The following is a 27,053-nucleotide window of genomic DNA, read 5'->3' as shown; positions in this document are numbered from 1 at the left end:
AAGCTCAAAGATTTGACAGCAGAATACATCTGCTACATGAAATACAAATCAGTTACACCAGAGACTGCAGACAAACAATGAACTGAGTGCTAAATTTAGCTGATTATTACAACATAATAATGTTAAGAGAGTTTACAAATGAGAGGAGGCTGTTCAGGCAGTCTTACTGATTTGGTTGCTAACAGCTTAATGATCCAAGTATTCCATCAAGTTGTTTCTCTGTGTAAAGATGTATCTGTTGTTTTCTATCTTAAATGTAGTCTCTGCTTGGATCTCTGGGCTCATATTGTTAATAATCGTGAAGAAGACTCCATAACCTTTCAGGGTTGTTAATACCAGAATCAGGCTCTTGTCACACTTGCCGAATCACACAGAATCACACATTTGCCAGAACAGACTACAAACATCAATAATAATAATAATAACTGCTTACACTTATATAGCGCTTTTCTGGACACTCCACTCAAAGCACTTTACAGGTAATGGGGATCCCCTCCACCCCCTCCAGTGTGCAGCCCCACCTGGGTGATGCGACAGCAGCCATAGTGCACCAGTACTCTCCCCACACACCAGCTCTCAGTGGGAGGAGAACAGAGTGATGAAGACAGTTCAGAGAGGGGGATTATTAGGAGGCCATGATTGGTAAAGGCCAGGGGGATATTGGCCGGGACGCCAGGGTTACACCCTGGGATTTGTAATGAGCAGAGAGTCAGGACCTCAGTTTTACATTTCATCCGAAGGACAGCACCTGTTTACAGTATAGTGTCCCCAACACTGAACTGGGACATTAAGACCCACATAGACCGCAGGGTTAGCGCCCCCTACTGGCCCCACTAACACCTCTTCCAGCAACAACCTTAGTTTTTCCCAGGAGGTCTCCCATCCAGGTACTGACCAGGCTCACACCTGCTGAGCTTCAGTGGGTTGCCAGTTGTGAGTTGCAGAGTGATATAGCTGCTGGTCACATTAGGCTACATTAATATGTCTGTGTATGACATTTCCCTTCAAGCAGTGCAGTGAAAAAGATGGGTAAGGTCCACACCAGCGTGCCGCAGCTCTTTGAGCTCATCCTGGTTAGTGCAGAGTTAAGTGGAGTGAGGGCACACAAGTCCTCTCTTGGATGGAACACTTGCAGCTGGGGGAATGGAGCTACTGGGGAAAAAAATCTTCACTTAAGGGAACAACAGCAAATAAGAGAGAATGTTCTCTATTGTCCTGTTCCTAGAGCAACTGTAGCTCCTTACTGCGGAGTGACCAATATTTCAATATTCAATTTATTATATATAAATTATATATATATATTTATCGAACTCGGCACAAATTAAAACCAGAGAACTGCTTGCTGTGGAGATGAACACATAAAACCTCATTTAAGAGACATTTGCCAGATATTTAGATGACAGTCAGCACAGTTTTGCATGTACCACATTTAGGCAGCAGAGGGTGCCTGTCGCTACATCCTGGTGCGTGTGCGGCGTAAAGTTTGGAGGGCAGCTGGCTACATTTAAGCAGGCTGTTAAAAGGTGAATTATGTTATTATTCCGAATCTCCGGATCGGATCAGACATCTCTCCATTAAACTGCTGGCAGAGAGCCCAGAATGAGGAATGTTGGGGAGAGACTAACTCTGAAATAGTCTGGATTTTTTTAATGGCTGATATCCCACATACAGAGATTTGACTGAGGTGAGCAGACACCCACCCCACCCCACCTCAGGACTCACAAACCCCACGATCACTGCAAGGAGAACAGGTAGCACCCAGGGAAGCCTCAGTCTGCAGGCACATGGCTCAGTGGAACGAGCGCCGTCTGAGGGAGAGCTAACGGGACATCGATAGAAGCCAACGGGACACCACCCCGCGGCGAGCTTTTTAGATTCCAGCTGTTACTCGGGAAGGAAGACAGAGAGTGAGAGAGAGAGGGGGTAAGACTAAACACACAGTATGTAATAAGAATGAGAAAGATGGAAAGAAGCACGGTGTTCTCTGCATGACCCCTCCATCTGTCCCCCTCCCTGTGCCGTCTCTCTCTCTCTCGCTCGCTCCCCGAACCGCGGTGGTCAGGTTGGATGAAGAAATCTGCCGCTTTCAAGCTGCACTACAGCAACTTTCTGGACTCGCCTCTCCCCCCCACCCCCCTCTCTCCCCTCCCCAGCTCTAATCAGAGCCAGATGTGGCGCTGAGCAGGCGAGGAATAACCCTTTCACTGCTGCGCTCCCTGTCTCCCGGTGTTTCCTCACGCCGCGCCTTCCAGACTGCAGGGTGGTCCTTGACTGTCGACTGCTGTGCTAGTTAACAGCGCCGGAATAAAATAAAAATAAAGAGAAATAAGGCTGCTTACAGGGGAGTGAGAGGAAAGCAGGACTGAGCTATTCTGGGGTACAGTCCAGCTGAGGCCCAGTAAATATAGAAGGCTTAGAGACGTGAGGAGATGTCCCTTAGATATTTGCCCTGACTGATGCATGAGCTAGCTGTTTTGGCCCTGATGTGTTTATCCCACGAAGTGGCACTGTCTCTGTCAAGTCTATGAGGACGTCCGCGTGCAGAAAAGAAACAGTGTGATACAAGCGTCACAAAATCTGAACAACCTCCCTTTTGCTCTCAAAATGACAAGCATCTGTGCGCATATAAACATGGGTCTGTTTCGTTTTCCGAAGCCTCTAATGGGGTTGGCACTGATCCTCGGCTCATGTTCTCCCTTTTCCTCTCTCTGTCTCCTTCTTTCCATTTTGCTTTTTCCCCCTCTTTCTCTTTCAGTGTCTGCCCCCACCCCAGAAATAAAAACATCCATTTCTTTCTCCCTTACAGGAAATGCTCAAGGTTCCTGGGCTGAAGGGAACATGCTTACATAACTGTCTCCAGATGGAGGGGAGGAGAGGGGGGGCGACAGTAGCCTCTTTCTTTTCGAGAACCTCAGACAGCTCTTCGGAGTGGGGGGAAAGGAGGGTGGCTCTTCCAGCAACTTCTAAAAAGTGGTTTCTGTTTCCCACTTCCCCGCGATGCCAAGACTCGCTCACTCCCACCTCCTGCTCCTCTCGCGCTGTCCGATTCTGCTGTTGAACTCGGGAGCGGAATGGCTGGGGCTGTGAAGGGGAGCTTTATCAGTGTTACACGCTACATCGGCTTGAATGGATTTTGACCACTTGCGCGCCGATTTGCTTCCCCCCGGCAGCACTTCCTGTCTGGTCAGCTTTGAGATATCATTGAAGGAGATTTTGTGGATGATCAATGATGGCTGGGATCTAGGGCAGAGAGCATCTTTGGAACCCTGTCGCTGCTGTTTTTCCATCCTGTAGGACTCTCTCAGTTGCTTCACCTAATAATAAACTTAATAATTTGATTGTTTTTTGCTCACAAAGACATTTGCCATTTCTTAGTTGCTCACAGATGCCTGCAGGCACATTACAAATCTCTGACAGTTCCAGACCAAAAAAACAATCTGAAAGGTTTGAAGGAGCTCGATTGGGAGAAAGCTGTGGTCCAGGGGTCCCAAAAGCCTAGACGAGGGGTTCCCAGTCCTGCCCCCGGGGAGCCAGTGAGTCTGCAGCTTTTTGCAGGTCTCTTGCACACACGATATTTACAGCTGGTCTGGCAAGACGTGTTTATGAAAGGGAACTCTGAGAGAGTGTGGTTGGGAGACCAGAATTCCTCGAATTACTCTTGAGACACTGAACACCTGGGTGGGATGGGAATCTCTTTTATGCAAAGAAATCCCAGAGGTGTGCGAGATACGGTTTAAAACAAATGCCTCGGAGAATTAGACCTACTGCTTATTTATTCTCATATATCAATTGCCTTTTTTTTGTTTTCTTGCTTTTTGAAAACATGCAGAACTAGCACTGTGCTCCCCCTCCCCTGAGTTCCTACTGATCTGGTTTCTCTGGAGGGAATCTGGCTTTGACTCATTATGACACAGCTGGGGATAATTATCTCGTTAGGGTCTCCAGGGAGGTGTGTGTGTGTGTGGGGGGGGAAACAGATTAAGAAGTGTTTACATTAAAGCACATTCCTTCGCCCAGATACCTGTGAATGACATTCCAGTCTGCTGCTATTTCTTTTAAAAAAAACAAGTCATTTCAAATCCGTGATGGAGGATGGCACTGAGTTCCTGGTGTCTGATCCTTTGAGAGCTGCTACACAGCTCTCTTAGTTTTCTTAATGGCCACATACCCCGACTCTTGCATCCGCTACCATTCACCATGTTGGTGCTGGTCTGATTATTTCCCGTGCCAGACGGGATCTGACCTCTGACCTTTGCGCGCACAGCGCATTGCGATTCAGCTGAAGTGGACGCAGCTCATCAGCCTGCTGGCAGTTGGCGGCGAGTGTGGCTCTCCGGTGCCACACGGGCCACGAGCCTTTTTCGATTGCCACGCCTCGCGTTATAGATTGCAGCGACCGACAGGCTTCTCGATACCACCAGAGAGGGACGGTGGGCGAGAGGTCTAGATGAAACTGCCCGATTACTGGGCTCTTCACCACGCGCGCCACATGGGTGCTTCCATTGATCACTGGGTTTGTACAGGCCCTGTTTTGTGGTCACACCTGTCGCTGGGACAAGTAAGGACTGTCTCAGGGCGGTGTCAAGTGGTGGCCGAGAACTCGGTGGGGGGTGGGAGGCACGTTTTCCGTGGTAGGGGACACACACCTCCGACCCATATTTCAATGTTCACGCTCCTGGATCTGTCGGGAAATGGCTTGGCCAGCTGTAGGGATCCTGCACGAACCCGCCCTCCCCCAATGTCCGTGACAGCAGAGAACAGTGGTAATGACCGTCATTGCCACCAACTGCATTCTCTGCGGTTCTTCCTCTCAGAAACAGCTGTGACTCATCGCTTTGTTTAACGAGACAGTGTGGGGAGTAATAAATAAAACCCACAAATGACTGGATATAGAGCCGAGAGTGTATGTTGCGTTATATCAACGGACATCAGGATATATTTGTGTTTTGTTTTGGTCCACATGCTACAGGAAAGGCACTGCATTGCAACTCTTGAGGCAGCACAAAGGAGAGCAACCAGACTAATTCTTCGCCTGAACGCACGCAGACAAAGGGAACTCAATTCAGTCTAAAAGGGCAGATTGTGGGAGCATGGATCAAGCTACCAAGCCCTAAAACTGATACCCTAGTTTCTTTCAAGAAGCAAATGGATAAGTGTCTTCAATTAGGCCAGGGCAGCAGGTATGTCACAACGCAAGGGGTTGTGGGAGTGTCGTTCAAGAGAGATAGATCACTTTATTAGCCATATACAATTTCTTGTATTAGGAATTCATCTTTTCACATACCCCAGCTTTCTCTCCATGAGACACACAGACAGGGAGAGAAGCTGGGGGTCAGAGCACAGGGTCAGCCATTGTACAGCGCCCCTGGACCAGTTGGGGTTAAGGGCGTTGCTCAGGGGCCCAACAGAGTAGGATTCCTCTGCCGGCCACAGGATTTGAACTGGCAACCTTCCAGTGTGCCACTGCTCCGCCCGGGCTACCCAGCCCAGTTGTAGAAGGCGATACCCTGGCTTCTTTAAAGAAACAACAAGGGCCGGGAAGAGATCCGCGGACCAATCAGCTGCGAACTAGAAAACGGGCTTGTTTTCTTCCACTCTGGAGAACAAACTCAGCCAGCTTCTGTGTCAAATATCACAGCTTTATTTACAGACCACATTCATAAATACAAGGCCACAGGAAGGTATGTACAGATATATACAAGAGCTGTGACACCGCACAGATGCTGGGGCCAGAAGGACTCTACTGTGTCACTGAAATCTAAAAGGAGATTCATCAAGCTCAGCCCAGCAGGCAGGTCCATGGGATCCCAGTGGCAGTGCTGTGCTGAAGACTTCGTCAGCTGCTTTAACTGAGCAATGTCATACTTCCCCTAGTAGATCCAAAGCAACCAGCATTGTGTAGGGCTGGTAGTCAGTCCGAACTGGTCGCCTGTTGGTGAATTTGTGCCGACTGTAGGTTGATGACCATGTTGCGGTTTACCTTCTCATAATCTAGAAATGGCAGGGAGGGTGTTGCACGGGAGGCACAAGTTGTCTATTTGAGTCAGAGGCATGATGATTATTAATATGATCATTTTGATAGTCTTTTCCGAGCGTCTCCAATAAGGGTTGGGTTGCAGAACCCTTACCGAAATGTGGAGCAAAAACTTGAAAATGTGCATGAAATACTGATAAGTATGTCCTCTGTAGGGCTCTGCCTATTCCAGACATGTAACCAATATGATGCCTGGTCCTCGATGGGGATGTGTATGACACTACACTTTCACAAAATCTGCAGGACAAAATACACATTTAACTGTCTACCTTTACTTTGTAGCATGCAGATATTTTTGATGTCCCTCTAAATGAAATCAGTTCTTGTGTCGTAGAACGTCACTTTTTCAGCCAATCCCCTTTCCTTGAGACCCTTGTTGACGACACTCGCAGTGAGAACGAGATAAGCTGATGGGAAGGATGACATCATGAAAGAGACCCTGCGGCCAGAGCTGAGGCAGCCACCTCTTGGCCTGGTCTTGAACAAGGTCAAGACATTAACAGAGACCCAGCTAAAGCACAGACGTGACTCACGGGCCTCTCAGTTTGCCTTTGGGGGAGTGCCAGTTTGGGTGCTGTTTTAAATCTTTGTCAGAGAAAAATCCTCCACTTCACCTGACCCAGGTTAAAGAATTAGACTTTTCTCCCGTGAGGCCACATCAGATGGTACTTAAATCCAGAAATCACTGCAGCAGAGCAAACAGAATGACGAAACAGAACACTGAAGCACTTAAAGTTGTCATTCTGCTATCACTGTCTCCACAAATTTATATATATATTTCAAGCTTTCAAGGGTGAATCTGTCAGGTCTGGGAGACAGCTCTCAGACAGTTGTCATGACCTTGAGCGAGCCAGTGCGGAATCTAAGGATCTTCTTTTTCAGTGCATGGGATGCCTTGATCTTGATGAAGGCCTTCGGCTGGGGGCCGCAGGGGGGAGAGGAGGGTGAGGGGGGCCGAGCCAGCTGCGGGGGCAGCTGCTGGGGCCACACCAGCCCCCCACTCTCATCCGAATCACTGGAGAGGGAGCTGGAGCCCGGGGAGTCAGCCTCACTCAGGCTCGACTCGGAGTCTCCCAGGCAGGGGGTGGGGTACCCCTCTTCAGGCCGGCAGAGGGGAGCACGCTCCTGGAAGTCAGTCTCAGGATAAGGATGGTTGTAGGGGTAGGGAGGGGGCTGACGAGGGGGCTTGCGAAGGCGTCTTGGGGCCTGATTCCCCGGCAGGATCTCCCCCTCATCCTGGCTGATCTCCAGGGTGGATCTCCACTTTCGGTAGCAGGTGTTGCCTGGTTGCTGGCGCCTCTGCCTAGACTGGCATCCTCGGGCACCCCCGTCTCGATCTATTGTGTTGTACTTTCGATCCAAAGCCATCCTCTGGCCAAAGAGGCTGTTCTCCGACTGGGATCGGCAGGCTTTTCTTCCCGGCTTCCGGGGAGTTGGCTTGTCTTCGGTGAAGCGGCATTTCTTGGGGGTACCTTTGGGTCTGGGATTGCAGCGTTCTGGGGAATAGCGGACAACCTCTGCTCGGCTCTTCCCAGGCTTGCCCGAAGATCTCTGGGAGGAGTTCCGACTGGACTGCTGAGCCCGACAAGCCTGCTGAGCTGGAATGTATTGGGCACTGACCATTTGGTCATCAGCTGGAGGCGATCTGTGCATTGCATAACCCTGGTAGTGTTCTGGGGACTCTTGGTCACTGCTGGTTGGCTCCAAAGCAGCACTGCAAGGATAGTCTAGGGAAGCAGGGCGCACTGCAGCCAAAGGTGTGGGCTTGGGCCTGGAATAAATGTAGGAGAAGCTCTCATCAGAGTTCAAAGGCATTCCAGTATACCCATCCTCATCAAGGCTCCTACAGCCCCAGGTGGGGCCTTCGTAGCTGGGGGAGATGGCACCATGAGCACCCTGGTGGTACCCCGGCTCCAGGGGCCTCCGGCACAGGCTGTTCTGCCGAGCCAGGCCTTTGTGGGGCTCAGAGTTGAGGTTGGTGCGGGGTTTGGAAGGGCGAAGAGGCAGGGCTCTCCTCTGGATCAGGCCCAGGATGTAGTTCTCGACGCGGTGGGCCTGCTGTATGTCCTCCGACGTGGGCTGATCCCCGGGGTACAGCTGGTCCTCCTCAAACTCCCCCAGGTATGGTGGGTCCCAGGGCCAGCGGTCTTCCTCGGCAGCGGTCCCTTCCGAAATGCCCTCCAGGGAGCGTGGGTAAGGGGCGGAGAAGGAGCGGGGCACCATGGTGCGAGGACCACTGTCCAGTAAGCCTTCCCGGTTGGCCACAAAGAGGTCCCCTGGGAACACGGAGGAAAACATGCAGGTTTACTCACTGGGCCATCAGCTCAACCCTGGGCGCCCGAACTCCGCGTGCAGCATTGCATGGGACTCTGCTACTGCACTGCTAGGATGAACTGAGTCTGTCACACGAATGGCACCGACAACAACACAAGGGACAGTTTTCCTTAGAGCCTACCGACAAACCAGCTTCTAAAGAAAACCAATACCAGATTTCCAAGCAGTTGAACACAGCTTATGAGCTGAAGGGAACTCCAGAGACCATGTTTAAATGCTTTCAGACAGATTTCAGCATTTCAAAACAATCTCAATCGTCCAGTTTGGAGACACAAACTGGCTGCCCACGAAGAGTTTGAAAATCTGACCGAGTGGACCGAGGCGTGCCCTAATGCAGCACACATCCAGTTAGAAAGAAAATAAAAGAACTATTTGGCAGCGTATAAACTGCAGTAGAGACAGGCCCTGATGCCCAGGCAGTGTGTGTTTGGTTTGTACACAAGCGTGTGTCTGCGCGGTCTCTAGCACAGAAGCCCTTTCTCTCCCTGCGCCATGCTGCTAGCTGGGTAAACAGAGGTGCCTTGTCTTGGAAGGCCTAACACATGTGTCTCATGACCAACCTGCAAACCCAGCTTAATTACCCACTGCTTGACGCAATTAAAGAATACTTACCCTTATACAGTGGCCAGATGTTACTTCACGTTTTTTTTTCCTTGTGTGCAAGCTTCACTAAAGAATATATATATATATGTTACTACTCTCTTTGCATGTGATAGAAGCATATTGTAAGCACTACTTGATAAATCACTATCCTGTTTTTTACTCTATTATCGGACGTGCTACTGATAGCATTCCTTCACTAGGACCTGAATTCTAGGGTGCCTAGATGCTTGTATTTCCTACAAATCCTCTTGAACATCACATTAAGAAGACTTGAAACGCAGGCACAGGCAACTTAAAAGTTGTTTTAAGACACTCATTTCTGTTTCCCTTTGATTACCAGCCTGCCTCTGTGTCAGGTTTTTTCTGAAGGAATTGGGAGGGGTGACGCCTCTCCCAGCGTCAGCTTACCGACTGACTTGGGCCGCTCGCTGGCATAACTGACGCGGGCGTCGCTCGGCCCACCGGCCCGGGAGGAGTAGCTGGGCTGGAACTCCCTGAAGACAGAGGAATCCGACAGGCCGACAGGCGAAGGGCCTTCACTTAACTCGTAAAAACCTGGAGGCCAAATACAACACACAAGCACAGCTAGAGACACAAATCTTCACATCAACACAGAGAATTGCTATGCATTAAAAGCAAGGAAAACAGAAGTGTTTCGCAGGCTGTAACAGCTGGACCCTTATTAAGGCTCTCTGAGCCTTAGGCCTTCGATGAAGAAAAGTGATATGTCTAATATTGTTTTGAACTGAATATTACATGGAAAGCCCTCCCTCTCTGGTTTGGAAGATCTTGAAGGTAGAAAATAACCTGATGGGGATCTACCTGCTGTGCAATAGGAGCCTTATCTGTTTCCCAGAAGATTCTAATAACAACAGAAAGCAACACACCCCTACAGCTAAAGACTGGCCTGCTCCTTTCCAGGCATTCCATGCTGGTCACGTCTGCCCCACTGGAGAGAACAGGATTTTCACACTAACGTTGCCACTTCCATCTGCTCACCATCGTCACAGCAAATTGATTTGAGCTGGATGGTACAAGACAGCTGGAAGCAGCTGCTGCCCCAGTACCTGAGCTCGGCCGGCTGTCTCCCACATCAGAGGGGGGCTCGGCATAGGCGGTCTCGGCGTCGACCCTCAGCTCCCCCACTTGCTGCTCCAGAGAGGCCATCAGCGCCCAGGGAGTACCCTTCAGACTGTTCTGCAAAAGAAAACACACAGGAAAAAAAAAGGAGTGAAATACAGAGCACCAATTATGGGTTGGGTCACAGCCCTGTCTGCCGCGGCCACACGTGGTGACTCTCCCTGTTTGTGCGTTGAGACTCAGAAGTGAAAAACTCCACAGATCCCTGCTGATCACGACTAGTACAGCCAGGTATGGTGTGGAGGCAGAAGAGGATTTGATACGGACTGAGAACTGCTGCATTTAGACCAACAGGTCATGCAGCGAAGAAGCACTGGGAAGAGAGCTGTCTAAAAGGGCTATCGAGCGGATCAATCTGTTCATGTGTTTGATCAGAGTGCAGGGGGAGTCCACTGGGCCAGATGGCCAGCTGTGACCAGGATTTCCACAGCAGTGATGCCCATCCAGGAGAGTGCCGACAGGCTGGGCCTGAGTCAGCCAGGATATTCCTGGATCTTGGTGAAACGGAGACTCCGGAGACACGCAGTGACATCAGTGCAAGACAGGCCAGAGCTGGGATTGGCGCTGACTCTCCTCTGAAAGTACAGAGGAGCACGCAGCATGTCAACCGATGAAGGCGTTAGACAGGTGGGCATGTCTGAGGAGCTGTGCACAGGCAACTGGATGGTGACCTGATTTTAAAAAAAAGAGCGATTCCAAAGCTATATAAAAAGAAGATTGACGATGTTTGTGGAGATTTGCCTTCCTTAGGGGCATGCAGTTCAAACCAAAGTCTCCCTACAAGGCCTGGGCTGGGTTTCATGGAGAACTGGAACCATCTTCAGCACGTGCATCATTTTCTCTGGCTTTGTTTCCATTCTGGACATTCGCTGGCTAGCGCGGTTCAGCGAGAACCGAGAGAACTAAATGGCAGATTTCTTTGCAGTCGTGCTTCTTCTTAATGACTTTTTCTTGGGGAGAAAAGAAAATCTGATGGCTCCTCTGCAGGGAATCTGAAGGCCTTCTTCAGAAACAGCCCTCAGCTCTCTGGATGTCACTCATCACGGCGCTGGAGTGACAGCCATGCCCACCTGCTGGTCCCCCGTCACGCCTGTGACAGACAGGATGTCAGTGCGGCTCGGGGGGCGCAGGGAATCGGGGGAATTGGTGTCACCGCGTTTCGGGGCGCACGCGTGCGCCGCCGCATTCAAATCCGGCTGGTGGGGGCAGGGAGAGGGGGAGGTTACCACAGATCTTGGACTTGAACGATGTTTTCCTTTTGCGAGTTCAGGGGCGTTAAAAGCAGAAATCAATCACTGATTCTGAAAAAAAAAACAAACTTCTGTGCAGGGTGCCCATAAATTAAACTGGCTTGTTCAAAGACACGGCTCCCCGGAGCCCAGTCTTCATGATGCAGCAGTTTGAATAAGCCTGGTAACTTCATAATCAATTACACATGGAACTGAAATGTCATGATGTATATTTATGATGTGATCTTGCGCTGTGCATACATATATTTGTATCACTGAGCTCCAATTCAAGCAATGAGGCGTTCAACCTTGCCTAACCACTGACTGGATTTTTCATGGTCTGCTGTGGGCAGCAATGTCCCAACCAGAACCTCTGCAGTTCTGACCCTGAGCATTGTACTTGGGTGGCAAGACACTGCGGCCACATCCCAAGCCAGCTGGGAAACAGGACTGCTCTGCGGCGTGGGACAATTTCAAAACATGCAGAAACGCAGCGTGGGATTCCTCTTTCTGAACCTGCAGCACGCACTCGCAAAGAATCCCAAAATCCTGCACACGGGCTCTCTCGGCTCTTGCATTTTTCAGTTTGTCAGTACACGGTGCTGAGATGTGCGCCCCACGTTCAGGCGAACGAGCTAGCTGTCGGATCTGCTCAGGGAGCGCATCGGCTCCTGTCTGGTGGATTCATGCATCCGTCCAAGATCACGTTAGGAGTTACAAGGCGATAAGAGGAGATATGAGGAAGTATCTCATTTGCCTGGACGGGTGCTGAATCTTTAGTGTCTCGCCTCTCTGTGGTCGCACTCATTCGGCATGGCCACAGAATTAGCTCAGGCACTGATAAGCAGGCCACGACATTGCACTGCTAATGTTCCAGCATTTCCTCCAGAAATGCCCCAGTCAATAATGGTCATAAATCATTCTTTTAAAACGAGTTTACTGCCAGGTTACACCAGGAAGGATGTCCCTCTCAGAACAATTATTTTCATTAAGGCTCGAAATATTCCCTTACGTTTCTAGCCCCAACATCGAACAATTTGTCCATTAACGACCACAAGCTTCAAACTGTCACTATATGTAAAAGCTGGACACTGAAAACTATTTCAGTGCAATTGATCTCCAGGGCTGCGGTGGCTCACCTAGAGCTGTGTAATCACACTGCAGGACTGTGCACAGAAAAGCACTTGGGCAAACACACTCAGGCTACCCTGCCCCTTCCGGACCCATTAATCACCCAGCTGCCACAGCACAGCTCTCTGAGGGGGGGGGGTGACATTTACTCCCCCAGGTGGCTGTAAAAACCTTTACTGCCGGACACAGGCAGGCAAGCCAGGCAAGCCAGGCTTGTTAAACACGTAGCTCTAAAAAGAAATCCAGCACTTCTTCCTTTCCTTTAGAATCCTGAACTCCAGACTGTGAAGTGAAGACGTGACAGAGATCTTGTTTCCAGAGTGAGTGAGGACTTTTGAACTGATTGAAAACTGTCTCTGGATTTGATTTGTCAGTTTGCTCTGTGAACTGATGTTCTGATTTCTCTAACTGGTATCAGCTGGAATTTGTCTCATTATCGTGGCACTTTGTTTGTTTTTTCAACACAGCTGTACACACGCATGCCAACAAATACGCATACTGATTCACGATGATGTGCACGGACGCACACAGAGCTATTTCTGCAGACAATAACACACGCTTTGCCTGTCTCTCTCTCTCCCACACACTTATCCTCACTCTCCTTTCCCATATTAAGTCATAATGCTGGGGGACAGTTTGTGCTGACAATGTTTTACCCATCTGTTTTGAAGTCAGAGTTCAGTCTAGAGACACATGACCTCTGACCTACTGTAATTAAGACACCTGACTTGTAAACTTGTGCAGACAACCTCACATGGCTACAGTCCCTAATCTGTCCAAGCAGGAGAAAATGTTGAGATGCCTTAAGATTGAACTGATATTTTTGTGTATTGCTTGAATCTATATGTAGGCCAAGCTCAAGAAAAGCAAAGTTTTTTTCATCTGTTTGCGTGGATGATTGGTTGTGTGGCCAAATGGGTGGTGATAGAGACACATATTTTTGCTCATTTTTTATTGCTATTTAATGGTGGCTCTGCAGAAGCAGGCTGCCACAATAAGCTGCAAGTTAGGAACATTCCTAGCCTAAAAATAAGCCGGAAAGCGTGGAGCTCGTTAGGTGAACTAAATGATATAACCGAGTGTCGCCTTGGCAACACAGCAGCTTGGAGAGAGACGGAATGAGGCAGAGAGAAGGGAGAGAGAGGCAGGGGGTGGGCAGGAAAGGAAGGAGTCAGAACAGAACAGCCACAAATAAGAGAATTTGGACCATGGCGCTCGTTTGATTGTAATTCTCTATGGGCATATAGCCAGTACTGCTTATAACGGGAACAACCCCCTGGAAAGGGACAATTAAGAACAGACAATCAAACCTAAGCTGTGTGTATTTGGGAGGTGGGAGAATACTGGCAAACACAGGGAGAGCACGCAAACTCCACACAGACAGATGACCACATTTGGAATCGAACCCCGGAGTCTGGAGCTATGAGATTGTGTTGCTAGTCCCTTTCCCATCCCTAATGACAGAAAGCTGATCAAAACATAACATAAATTATTTGTATATGGAGGATGACCTGTTTTTTTTTTTTCTGGGGAAGAGGTGTTGAATCTGCTACCACCAACAAGAAGGCCTTTCTCCCTCTGCCTGTTTTTGTTTCCATACATTAAAGCGCAGATCAGCTCTTAATTGATTCTTTTCAAAGGGAGCATGTAAAATAGGAGAACAGGAGCCAAGAAAGTGAAGCGCAGAATGCACTGCACACAGAGCTCAGCCAACAGCTCATTTCCTCACAGTCCCCAGGCAGTAATCCTTTGTAATTAAACCTTTTGTACTGATAAATTATTAAGTCGTGCGTCTCGGCGCACATCTTCCTCGAAGCACTACACTTCAGGTTCGTTGTAAGTGAACTGATCGACTGTCCGTGTTTCGACACACACCGACATAAGGCAGAAACTGTTGCTCTGCACCTGACAGATGACAGACAATAAAAGCCAATGGCCTCCTGACCTGCCCCCACACTGCTCCTGCGGTGGAGTTTTACTCCTGGAAATGCTTCAGCACGTTCAGCAAGGTCATGCGACTTGAGCAACTGTTTCGGGGTAGCTGGGCATCAGTAATGCCAGGGCTGATTACGGTTTCTTTTGTAAACTGACCACTTCAAAAAAGAAACCCTGACCACATCTGAGATCCTCACTGCAGCTGTCCGGCCACATCTGGAATGGAGCTGGCCCTGCCCAGGAACATCTGGACTGGGAGTGCTCTGGAATTAAGAGGATTCCTTTCGGTGGGGCTGGGAACGGCACAGTCTTGACTACAGCGCTCCTTGCACCCTCCTCAGTAAAGACAATAAAGAAAAAAAGACTGGAGGTGGGTCCAGACTTACAAATGACACTTTCCGTCTCGGGAACAGCGCCCGTAGGAGTGATTCTGGCCTGCGCAGGCACTGTGCGTTGGCTTTCTTTCCATGTGGTCATGCATGTCTTCTGCGGTTGTGGTTTCTGCACTGGTTTTTGACTTTCCCTCTCCGGCTAAGCTCCAGCAAGAGAAGAGGCACCTCACGGCTTGAGGAGAGGAGATTGTACTAGGGTGACAGTACTGTATAGCTGGGGACTGGGCTGTTGATTTCAGACAGGAATGTCAGACCTCAAGAAGGCTGAGCTGCTATTCTGCACAGATCCTTCCTACAGGTCATTCTTAAGGGAACAGCCAAAGGAAGCTTGTTGGCACACAGCGCACACGGGCCGACAGCAGCTCTCATCTGAGGTCCTGTTTCAGGAGCTGCAGAGGTAAGACAGAACGCCAAGATGACTCAGGGAACGCCTCGCTGCTCCCACCGCTCCCCTCTTCCTCTTCGGACCGTGGCCTGCCAGGGGCGTTCCTGGGTTAGGGAGGTAGTTGTGCTTCTCCTATTGCAATGCTCACCTGGGTGGTGGTTTGTAGCAGGTGGTCTCAACACCACTGCCAGTCCGACATGAAGCTGCTTTTTTGCCACTTTTGCTGCGTAAAACCAAAGCAGGGCAGGTGCCCGGGACTAATCCCAGCCTGTCGGCGGGCTGAGCTGGTCCGCGTGGTGCAAAGCTGCACCAGCCAACAAGTCCAGCACCCGCGCCAGGACTGTGATCACCCTGGCACCGACAGCAGGCTCTTTCATGGGAGGTGGTAAACTGACACTCAATCTCTCTCCTCTGCCCCCCCCCTCCCCTTTGTCACTCCCCCCCCCCCACACACACACACTTCAGCTGCTAAATCTCTCAGCCCACACGCGTCTGCCACTCCCCGGGTGTTTACACAACGCGGCGAGGTGTGAAACTTGAGGAACACACTCCCTTGCACCCTCTCTCATCTGTAAACTGCCCGGGACACTGTTTATTTAAACTGAGGCCTGCAGCTGGAGAGAAGGGCTGTCTCCGATGGTGTAAACTGACCCTGGGATATACTACATCTATGGGCAGTTCCACAGCAGACAGGGCTGAGGGCAGTTTACAGGAGTTTCGGTCACAGGAGGGGGACTGTGACAATCATACAGGACAACAATTAAGGGCACCATGGACATGCTATGGAACTGATGTGAGAGCAGCACAGTACTGCTGCAGGCCTGGAAAGAGATGCATAATGGTACAGAACTGAAACATGGGCTTTATAGTGATATTGTAGGGCTGAGGAGAAGGCTTCAAAGGACTGCAGAGAAGCCACCATGGTAATGCTGCAGGGATGCTCTAGGCATCTTGACAGTTCTGTTGGTCAGCACTGGGGGCATCATGGCAATACTGTAGGGCAGGAGAGAAAAACTGCCTGTCTCCCTCCTTTACAGAGTAAAAAGCACTGAGGAAGATCACTCAGCTCAGGTGCACATGTGCGGATAGGGCTGTTTCAGAACAAGCAAAGAGGTACCTGAATGAGCGATATTCTTCTTGGTGGAGGACCGTTCCAAATGACCTGCAATGTCACGGTCCGTTACGTACATTGTCTCTGTCTCTTTCCCTAATTCTAAAGACAACAAGCATGCAGGGTCTCAGCAAGGGCAGAAAACAAACAGAGGGATTGCACACATGTGCTGCTCTGACCATTAATATCTACAAACGTAAATGAGCTACGTTCTTGTTTTTCAGATAAACAATGTGCTGAAGCACTTGTGGTTATTGAAAAATATCAGAAGACCTGGAAAGGATAACATTCAAACATGTGAAAAAGAAATTAAATGCTAATGACTGTTTTGAATATTTGCCATTTCTAAACCACTGTAATTGCTTTCCCGCAGTCAAACGCATTTCTTCCCCTAACAAACCAGACATCGCTGTTTTGCTTGGGTAGGGCTTGATTTGCTTTTTAGCTTTTTTTTGCATTTTGTTTTAAAACTGCAAAGTGAAAAGCACAGCCACTCACAATATGTGTGCAGCACGCCAGACGGTGTGTGCTGTCAGCTGGTAGGACCTGACCAGTACACCCAGAGCAGCCAATGGCTCCCTACCAGGCAGTTGGTGTTTATTTAAGTGCAGGAGCACTTTATGGCTTTTTCGGCACACAGTGAAGGGCACACACGGCAGGCTTTGCTTTCTCAGCTGCTGGCCAGTGTTAAGTAGTTGTCAACAACTAGGGGCTGAGAACCGAGAGGCCGCTTAATCAACAGCAGTGTGAGAGTGTGCCATGCCGTCAGGCGGCAACGCATGGGACCAAGCAAGTTGCCAGGAAAAAGGATACTGCTATACTATTGACAAGGAGGCCAATGGTGCCCTACAGTCCACTGGTGCATCTTGGCTCTGGGCAAACAGTCAGGGCCTTAAGCACCAAAACACAGCAACATGGCACATCTGGGTACACACTGCACAGACACCTTTGTAAATGTGTATTTACAGAAGTGCTTTTCAGTCAGGTGGTGCTCACTTCCTTACACAAGGAGTTGTAGTGGTATGGAACTGCTGGCCCAGCCATGATGCTGAAGCCGAAACTCGGGAGTGTTTTCCAGAAATGGCTGGATGAGATCCTCGGAGGACCTGGATACTGACTACACAAGGGGTGAGACGAGCCAGTTCCGGTTTGGCTCAATCAGTCGATTGTAAGATGCCCTGCTGAACGCTCTTATGTAACGTCACACTCAGAGGTACAGCCGGCCAGTGGCCCCTCCGCTCTCCAGGACACAGGGCTCACCCTGCGCTCTGCAGGCTGAGGAGGGTCTTAGGATTCACTTTGCAGAAACCAGGCTAAGAGCCCTACAGTTCCCCCCTTCCTGCACAATCCCTAGCCCAGTGCCAGCAGCTCTCTCATTTATACAAGTGGCACTAATTGAAATAATAATAATAATAATGTGAGGATTGGAGACAGGCTTCTAATCCTCTTTTCTTCCCTGCGTGTAAGGAGAAGGGGCTACAGCACCTACTAATCCTCTTTGCTCTTCAATGCCAAGAAAGAGAATCAAACTCTCCCTGTCCACACACTGCGGCTCCCTCCCCTCTCAGCCCCTCCAGGTCAGCACTGGAGAGAGGGCTGCACAGTTGGGATCCCACAGCTTTTCCCAAGGGGGCTTAGTGTATCCCCAGAGGTGTGGAGCGACGGGGACATCGTATCCTGACGGACAGCTGTCAAAAAACCCATAGCGCTGAGAGCCCCCCCTCCCCGCTCAGACTCACACCCCCTCTACAGGGGTCACATCAATCACCCAGTAAGCCCCACCCCCCAAAGATGAAAGCTGATCAATTTGCGTCATTTTCTGCTTGCATGCTGACAACTAATTGAGTTGCTGCTGTAGCGGAGCTCGTTCGGATGCGGTGATGTCATCGCCCTCCCTGCGAGTAGCAGGGACCTCAGCCGCCTGGGCTGGGGGAGGTCTCCTTTAGCTCACTCGGCTGGCTCCCTGTTGCGTTACACCGGAGACCCGGGTTCGAGCCCAGGTGTTGCGGGACGAACCAGCGGGGTGGAGCGGCGGAGGGCACGAGCCCACGCGGAACTCCAACAGTCACACTATTCGCTACTTTCATTTTCATTTCTACTACCACTAAATTACTGTGCCTGCTGCTCAGTCTGTAAGACCCTTGGATCTACTGAGACCCGGGTTCGTGCCTCAGGTGTTGCGGGATGAACCAGCGGGGTGGAGCGGTGAGGGCACGAGTCCGTGTGGAACCGCCACGGTCACACTAGAACTGTACACATGGGCAGGGCTGTCCAATTCTGGTCCCTCATCCCAGCTCAGCTGTTGAGGAGCTAAACCGGGCTTAACTGGACCAATATACCAGCTTTTCCACACACTTCAGGTACTCTTGCTTTGAAAAGGCCCTCACAGAAACACCAGCCCTCCAGGACCAGGACTGGACACCCCTGTACTAAAGAGAAAGACAAGAGCGGAGAGATTCATCGCTGTTAAAATGTCCTGTGGAACAGGAGAGAGAGCTGAGCTGGTTTTGCCCAGCAGTTACAGGCAAATCTCTACCAAGCGAACGATCAATCACTGCCTCCGTCCTGTTACCCATCAACAATCACAGGGCAGACACGATTGAAATTAACACCTCGCTGTTTCTAGCGATCTGCTACAGGGACCCCTTTAATGAAAATGAAGACCCCAAAATCCATCAGAAGTCCCTCCGGCCACCGCCTTGTACGGGTTCCTTGTAGAGTCCTGTGGGATGTTCGCAGGAATGTGGAGGACTTTGATATTTTTTAATGTAATGTTGTTGCGTGTACACTGGTGCCGCCCGTGGAAACGGGAACACCGTTCAGCTCCTCGGAGCTGTCAGAACCCCGTCTCCCGTGGAATTCCCTTTGTGCGGAGAGTCCCCCGCTTTCCACACCCCGACGGCGTCGCGTTTATTGTTCCACTGGACGCCGAGCGATTAGTATTCAGATCCACTCGCGGCCATTGTGTACACCGGAGCTGGGGGGCTTGAGGCGGGGGAGGGAGGCTGAAGAAAGGGGGGGGACGGTGCTCAATTCATTTCTCTCGCCTCTCCGAAAAACGCCTCCACAGAACAGAAACTCGGGGGGAGAACCGGGCGTCCCGTCTGTCCTTCTCGCACACAGGAGTGACGGCGTGGCTGTTGAAATAGGATGGCCGCCAGACACTGGGACTCGCCGGTTCCCTCCCAGCCCGTGACAGAGCGGGCAGAGGGCAGTCCTCATTTAAATACAATTCGGCGGCTGTCGGCGATTCGAAGGCGACGCGTGATTAATGCAGATTACATTTAATAGAGTTCACTCAAATGTCGAGACGCGGTGTTATTTGCGCTGGTATTTACAGTGTTTGCACTATGCGTGTAGCAGCCTCGGATCGCGACTGCAATTTCCTTATCAACTATTTTGACCAGCTTATCGACCATTTTACTGCTTGTAAATGTTATAAAATCATAAGTGCTTTGCAGCTTTTATACATCCAACATCATCAGGCAATGCAAAGCCAGAACAGCCACATATACATTTGCTTGTTCCAAAAGGCAATATATACATATATTGGATTTTTTTTTATCTTTGCAAGTTCCAAAGTAAATCAAATGCACGACTAGGTTGTCAGTTACTAACATGCCATTCTTCTGTGACATCTTAATTAAATGGATATTATCCGCAGTACGCAGCAGCCGTTAGCTTAACCTGAATATTACACAGAAAAAACGCTATTAAGGAATGTTAATGCAGTGGATTTGACAATAATCAGGACGATTTGCTCAATACATTAATACATACGGAACAACGTGTTATACAATTATAGAATAACGTTATATAATAAGTCATTCTTACATGAAACGCTATAGCCTGTCAGGTCAACTTAGATGTCTGCTTTCTAGCTCCAAAACGTCAATCAACAACACCGCGAGACAGACTATTACGAGTTAGGCACAAGACGCAAACTTAAATTAATATTTTGATTAGAAAGGACTCCATTGCAAAATTTCACATGCGCTCGAGGGGGATGTTAACTGTATTTGGCTATTGCGGACGTTTTGTGGAAAGACGCTGTGCGGATTGGAGAATGAATTGTAACAACAACAGGGACGTATTAACACAGCCTCTGGCTTCGAACCGCCGGAATACAGTCCTGCGTTTCCCTGTTTTCACAACGTTAAGCAGCGCTATGGCATCGCTGAAGGGGAGAACCACGTCAATTACTACATGTAGCGACAACAATGAACTGTAAGAACACTGAACGACTCGAAACGACCGAGGCTCGGTTTTGTGCACCACGGCATAAATCAAGGAGCACACCGATTGCCTGCCGGGCTCTCAAAGGAATCGACAGTCATAGATCCCCGCGTAGACAGACGGACCATTAATCAGGTTGTTTCTGGCCCAAATAAATCATGACGCCTCTCAGCCCCTTTCTTTTGCCCTGCTCTGCGCTTTGGTTGGAAGGACAATAGATGAATATAATCGCGAAACCAGCCGAGTTTGCCTTAAATGGTCAAGGATGGGTGACTAGTATCACCGAGCTCCGGCTGTGCGTTTCTGTGCCTCTGCCTCTCTCGCGTTTCCTTTGCCCCCTCGTTTGCTCCGAATAGAGAGAAACAACTTAATATTCAGGCTTGAACGCGCGACCTGTAGCAAAAATCAAGTTGCGCTGGGTATTTAATACTCAGTCTCGCAAAGTCAAGTCCCCACATCCAGACACGCATGACCCGTGACCACGGCCACCCCCACAAACAAAAGGGAAGCGCTTTGGTCAGCTCGTTACAAATCTCGCCCCTAACCAGCCTCTGTTAGAGTACAGCTACCCCACACGTGTGAAATCCTGAACTGGACATGGCGTGATAAACAAGCTGGCGGTGGCGGTGGGGATGGGGATGACATTATTAGCATCGCAACTCTTAGCGTTTAACCGTGCTTACCAGCTGTCGCCTCAAAGTCAGGTCCCCCTGGGCTCGGCTGACGGGAGCCGGCGGGTGAGCGGCTGGGGCGCCGCCTGCCCATCGCTGCCCCGGGCTGTGATCCCCGATCTGGAGGGCGCTGAGCACCAGGTACTCCTGCCGCTGCTTGAGCAGCTCCAGTTCACACAGACCGGCCAGGCTCGCTTCCAAACGGTCCTTGTTCCTGCTGCGCTCCAGGCTCATAGGGAAGGAAAACGCGCGGAACATGTCTCTTTTTTTTTCTTTAGCAAAACAAAAAAACGCTTGAAATGTCACTTTTTCATCAAGTTTCGGTTAAAACGGATCTTTGTTTTTTTGAAGTGCGCCCTCCCACCCCCTCGATTTTTAATCTGCTTTTTACGGGCTTTTTTTCCTCGATTATAATTTTTGGAACTGGCAGCTCTCGGTAACATCCATGTGTCTTATTTTCAGTGCAACTGTACAGCTGTACTGCCTCAGCATTGCTGTCTCTCTCCCTCCCCACGGTCAGTACTCGCTCTACCGCTGTAGTCTTTCATTCCACAGCTGTCACGCTAGGATTTGCATACGCCCCTCCTCTCCTTTCTTCCTATTGGCCAGTCATTTGCAATAGTGGAAAGTATTTACCGATTGCTCCGCCCTTCACACTTCACCTTGCCTCTGATTGGCCTCCGACAGACATGTGCGTTCTTTATATTTACATATCATTGGATTCGTCTATTTTTATTGGATAAACATGGTTCTATCCCCGCCCCTTTCTCTCGACAGGACCCCGCCCCCTAACAGCCTTCCTGAAGCCCCATTCTTTGGGACAGTGTTCACCGGGACCCCTTTCGGCGATGACATCATTGAATGAAAATCTGCAATGAATGTCTTTCCGTGTAATGAATGAGGAGGTGATGGCGTAAGGCTCTGAGACTCTACCCAAGGGTTCCCAATCAAGGTCCTGGGGACCCTAGACCCTTCAGAGGTTTGTTTATCTACACCACAGAGGTAACTAACAATTTACCAATTAGACATGACTGAATCGTTTTCGGGTTCTGGAACTGGAGTATCTGGAAAACATCATCTCTACAGGAGACTCAAACAATGAAAAAGGTCTGATTACTCGATCGGTTAAGTGAAGGATTCAATCAAGCAGCTGAGAGCACAGCTGACCCTGAGGTTTCCAGTACCAGGATTAGGAACCAATGGTGAAAAGCAGAGTCCTGGAGAGTCCCAGACCAGCAGGTGTTAGAGGCAGCCCTAAAGTCACCAATTTCTAAAGACCAATTTTACTGTGGACGGTTACACTGCTGTTGTGCTGAACTAAGTCCTTCACAGCTCATTTGAAACAAAACTCAGAACATCCTTCAAGGACCAGTGTTTGCAGTGGAGCAGTGGTCGGCCCTGCTGCCTCACAGCACTGGGGACCTGATATGTTCCCCCTGTGGGTTTCCTCCCACTGTCCACAAATGCACTAGCAGGTTGATTGGCTTCTGGGAAAACTGGCCCTGGTGTGAGTGTGTTCATGTGTGTGCACCCCCCCCCATCCAGGGGGTACCCCTACTTGCCAGGATAGGCTCCAGCACCCCTGCGATCCTGAAATGGACGACGCAGTTAGAAAATGGACGGACAGACCCATGTTCTGTTCATTGTAACATTCCTATCTTAATTGATTGATTGTTTAAACAAGTGTTTTCTGATTTTGAACAAACAGGTGATTTGTGGTGACCTAAAAGAAGAACTGGATTGGGGCTTTCCAGAACCAGGGACAGAGACCTCTGCTCTATAGTATTACTTCATTTCCCATTGGCCTTCAACCAATCATGGCCTCCTAATAACCCCCCCTCTCTGAACTGGCTTCATCACTCTGCTCTCCTCCCCACTGAGAGCCGGTGTGTGGCGGGCAGAATGTCGCATCATCCAGGTGGGGCTGCACACTGGCGTGGGGTGGAGGGGATCCCCATTACCTGTAGAGCGCTTTGAGTGGAGTGTCCAGAAAAGCGCCACGTAAGTGTAAGCAATGATTATTATTTTTGTGTGGGTTTAATATGGTAAAACTGTGTTGCAGATTGGGTTGCAGCCTAACTGAAGGCCGAAGGACAGCGGAAGCATCACATAGCTCCTGCCGAACTGGCTCGGTTTGGGAATGTGATGAAGCCTGAGAGGCTAAATTAGAGCCCGGCGATCTATGAGGGCCTGAAAGACATTCCAGTGGGTCTCCACATCAGATGGGAAACACTTCCTGCGACACTCTCAATAATCAGGTTTTCTCTCTACAGTGCAGACACCCTTCTTATATTTTAAAGATCTGCTGCCCTTTATTGTTACTTCCTAATTTTAGTGACAGAAAGTAAATATTAATATCTTGATGTCTGTGTAGTGCATTGTGTGTGGTGCAGTATTGTCTCTGTTGAAGGTGATCAGTAGAAAATGATGTCCCTTTGCTTGAAGGCTTTGAGCAATCCCGTTATATGTGGATTTTGTTGCTTAATTACTGCAAATTAGAAAATGAAGTGTTTTTGTTTATAACAGCTGAGAAGCCATTATCCACATCTCTTCCTACTGTTCTAGGCTGCAGGCTCTGTCAGGGTTCATAAAGCCTAATTTCCAGAGCCTACAAGTGGAAACTACTGAGATGTGCATTTAGAACTGAGAATGGGAGTTAAATCTTTTCACAAAGGGTTGTGGGAGTGTGGAACAAGCTACCCAGCCTTGTTGGCGAAGCCTATCCAGAAGCAGCTGTTTGAGATCCTTGGATCAGCTCTGTACTTACTACCAAATGGGCTAGATGGGCGAATGGTTTTCCTGTTCTGGCTCTGGTGTGACGTACAACAGAAAGAAGACTCTGCTGGGCAGCACATTCGCAGACCAGTCTGAGCTCTTCGTGCTGAAAGAGGGGCGCAGAGCTGGAAGGCTGGTGTTCAAGGTGCAAATCTGAGGAAATGACTGATGGGTTACTGAACGTAACTGAAGAGATTAAGTCAGTGCCTTTATTTTTGTTTTGCTCACTGTTCTTCTGTCTGACTTTTTCTGTAATGTGAGCCATTTTAACAAAACACAAAGAAAAAATGGGGAAAAAGGTTTTAAAATATCACTCTCCAGCTTTCTATCTCGATAAGATGACCGGGATGCAACGGTGAAAAAAGTACATACATTTACATGCTGATGCTTTTCCGTTAGTTACCATAGGAAGAGTGATGTGCAAATGTGAATTTGGATGAGCAATGCTACTGCGGTTCTGTAGTGATTCACGCAAACATTTAGACCGCTATGTATACAGGACTGCGCTATTGTGCCACCTAGTGGGAGAGTTCTATAACTGCTTCAAGTATTTCGAATCGGGAACAGATGAGTCAGGGGTAGGTGCGTTTTACATCCATTTGAGGCGCTGGAGTAGCGTACCGCGAACTACGTAGCATAGTCCTGTGCTGCTACACCATAACCACACCATTCCTTACGTAGTTGTGCATAGATGGTCTTTATTATGGTAACAATTTGGGAAGTTGAAGCACTTGAAATTTCATTGGATGTTCTCACCTATCACAGAACCGCTGCTTCTTCAGTCTGTTAGTACAGTAGATATCCTGTGCTAGAAAAGCATTTTTTCCCCTAGTCTTTCTGTGGAATATGCCGTTTTCTACAGTCCGGAATTTTCATTCCAGCTCAGTCTTTCCTTAATTAAGATTGTACAGTCTTTGATTTGTTTTTTTTTCCCCTCATCTCTTTCAGTTCTTACACAAATATGGTCGTCAAATCATCACATATAAAATGTAATCTTTCCGTGTAAGATCTGTTCTTCAAAGATCAGTTTTTAATTAATTTTATATAGCATTTTGTGGTTTCTAAGCTTCTAATATTTGTAAAGTATAGCTACAGTAAAAAAAAAACCCTTTATAGTTCGCGTTTTTTTTTAAAGTAACAAGTAAGAGGTTTATTCCATGCTGAAAAAAAAAGAAAGAAAGAAAACACAACGTTTCGGCCGTGGAGCCTTCTTCAGGTGTATTTTAAAAGTATGCTTTTCTTTATCTTGCTTTTCTTCTCTGTTTCTGCAGTCGCTTTGTGTAGATCCCTCTGTACACACACTCACATTTGTTTTCACTATTCCTCTTGACTCTAAGTGGCATTACAGTCTAGGTGATGTGTTATTAAAATACAAGAGTGTTTGAAGTCCGCGAGTACAAGTTTATAGGGGTAGGCGATTTTGATACATACTGCACGTAAGAAACACGCAGCCCTGTTAGACTTATTGCCGAATGCCTCCATCTAGTGGCGTTTTTCCAGTATTGCAACTCGAATGGAATTTGTGTTCCATGCCCATTACGTCCATTGCTCACACCTGAAGAAGGCTCCACGGCTGAAACGTTGTGTTTTCTTTCTTCTTTTTTTCAGCATGGAATAAACCTCTGACTTGTTCCTTTGCAGCCTACGCATGCTGACGCAGCTACCCACCTGGACTGTCTAAAATACAAGTAATAAACTGCAGTCACCGCAGTGAAGCATTCAATTCAAATATTTTTCGGATGCATTTATGATAGGGAAATAAAATGATGACAGTTACAGGACTGAAAACGCTTTATGTTTCTAATTCGGGCAATCCAAGAGCTCAGCTGGTGCAAATGTCAGCGTCAAGGGGGTCAGGAGAGAGGTGACTAGACCTGAAAGCGTAACTTCAGTCTTGGAGGGCTGCAGGCATTTGCTGGATTTTCCGCCAAGTTCATACCAACTTTGCTGATGTAATTATTGGTTGAACTGAACCTATTTAGCGATCTTTCTTAAGATGGCTGGAGTCGTAGGCTATTGGTGCTGCTTTGGTGTGGCCAGTCAGGGCTGCAGATATACGTTCTGTAGGTGCAGGACCTGCAGTACGTGGTCAAGCTGGACGGATAACAACACTCTTCACCTTCTTGCCACTGCGCGCAACACCTCCCACATGCGTCTTCTCTGAAAAGCCGTGTACCTAACACAAACACTGACAGTAACTCATGGTGGCTCATTTCTAAAGGTGAAAGAATATCTTGGATAGGTTTTTCCTGCCCTTTTATTGTATTTTGATAAAACAATTTTTGGGGGGCATGTTGGTGTTCAAGCTTTGCAGGATGTACGTGTAGCGGAACTAGTTCGGATGCGGTGACGTCACCGCCCTCCCTGCGCGTGGCAGGGACCTCGGCTGCCTGGGCTGGGGGAGGTCTCCTTTAGCTTATGCGGCTGGTTCCCTGTCGCGTTACACCGGGTTCGCGCCCCAGGTGTGGCGGGACGAAATGGGTGGCGGAGGAACCGCGCCAGTCAAGTACTGTAAGCTTTAAGGTGTGCTGTGTGTGATCTGGCCGTGGAGCTGGTTATTCCTTAACTCCTGCAATATGGACTATGGGTTATGGACTGCAGACTAAGACATTTACCTCAAAAGCAGTAGTCATGGGGCCCAGCCCTGGTTTTGTGGATGCCTGCAATCGGCTGTTCGATATCCCATTTTAAGGAATTTAGAGGTGGACAGGAACACCAAACAGCATCTGGATCTTTCAGGAGCAGGGATGGAAATCTGCCTGTTATCTCTGTCTTTCTTTTATTATACAATTGTATTGTTGTTTTTTTTGTACTACGTATCATCTGAGAGCTAGCTAAATAGCATTTCGTTATACCATATACCTGTACATGAGTATTATGACAATAAACTTGAACTTGAACTTGAAATGTAGAAACTACCTTTTACAACAGATCTTCCCACTTGTAAATATCAGTTTCCAGAATGCAAAAGAAGCTTGTGTTGGACAATGCAAGGCGCACTAAGGAGTGTGTTCAGCTGGGTTGTTTGCCTATTTGCTTGGCTAACTCTTTGTGTAACAACTCTTAAGTCAAAGGTT

At 48.8% G+C, this 27,053-nt stretch overlaps 1 protein-coding gene across 1 annotated transcript; it reads right to left on the bottom strand.

Moving 5' to 3' along the window:
* Positions 1 to 5,626: 5,626 nt before the first annotated feature.
* Positions 5,627 to 21,717, bottom strand: dact3a (dishevelled-binding antagonist of beta-catenin 3a). The gene is made up of 4 exons (XM_006627637.3): positions 21,214 to 21,717; positions 10,039 to 10,168; positions 9,380 to 9,526; positions 5,627 to 8,310 (listed from the first exon to the last, which is right to left on the bottom strand). The coding sequence occupies exons 1-4, from the start codon at positions 21,457 to 21,459 to the stop codon at positions 6,857 to 6,859; spliced, it is 1,977 nt and encodes a 658-aa protein (XP_006627700.2). The 5' UTR covers positions 21,460 to 21,717; the 3' UTR covers positions 5,627 to 6,856.
* Between the last annotated feature and the right edge of the window lie 5,336 nt (positions 21,718 to 27,053).

The sequence above is a fragment of the Lepisosteus oculatus genome, chromosome 3, assembly GCF_040954835.1.
Source record: "Lepisosteus oculatus isolate fLepOcu1 chromosome 3, fLepOcu1.hap2, whole genome shotgun sequence".
NCBI classification, from domain to species: Eukaryota; Metazoa; Chordata; class Actinopteri; order Semionotiformes; family Lepisosteidae; genus Lepisosteus; species Lepisosteus oculatus.
The sequence above is the reverse complement of the archived record's forward strand: the minus strand, read 5'-3'. Positions and strand labels throughout refer to the sequence as shown.

Excerpts from the sequence above, each read along its gene's own strand:
- dact3a (XM_006627637.3), bottom strand. The coding sequence starts at position 21,459 with ATGTTCCGCGCGTTTTCCTTCCCTATGAGCCTGGAGCGCAGCAGGAAC. Across the intron at positions 9,527-10,038 it reads AGACAGCCGGCCGAGCTCAG|GTTTTTACGAGTTAAGTGAA; the intron begins GTACTGGGGCAG and ends TTTGGCCTCCAG. Across the intron at positions 8,311-9,379 it reads CGAGCGGCCCAAGTCAGTCG|GGGACCTCTTTGTGGCCAAC; the intron begins GTAAGCTGACGC and ends CCGTGTTCCCAG.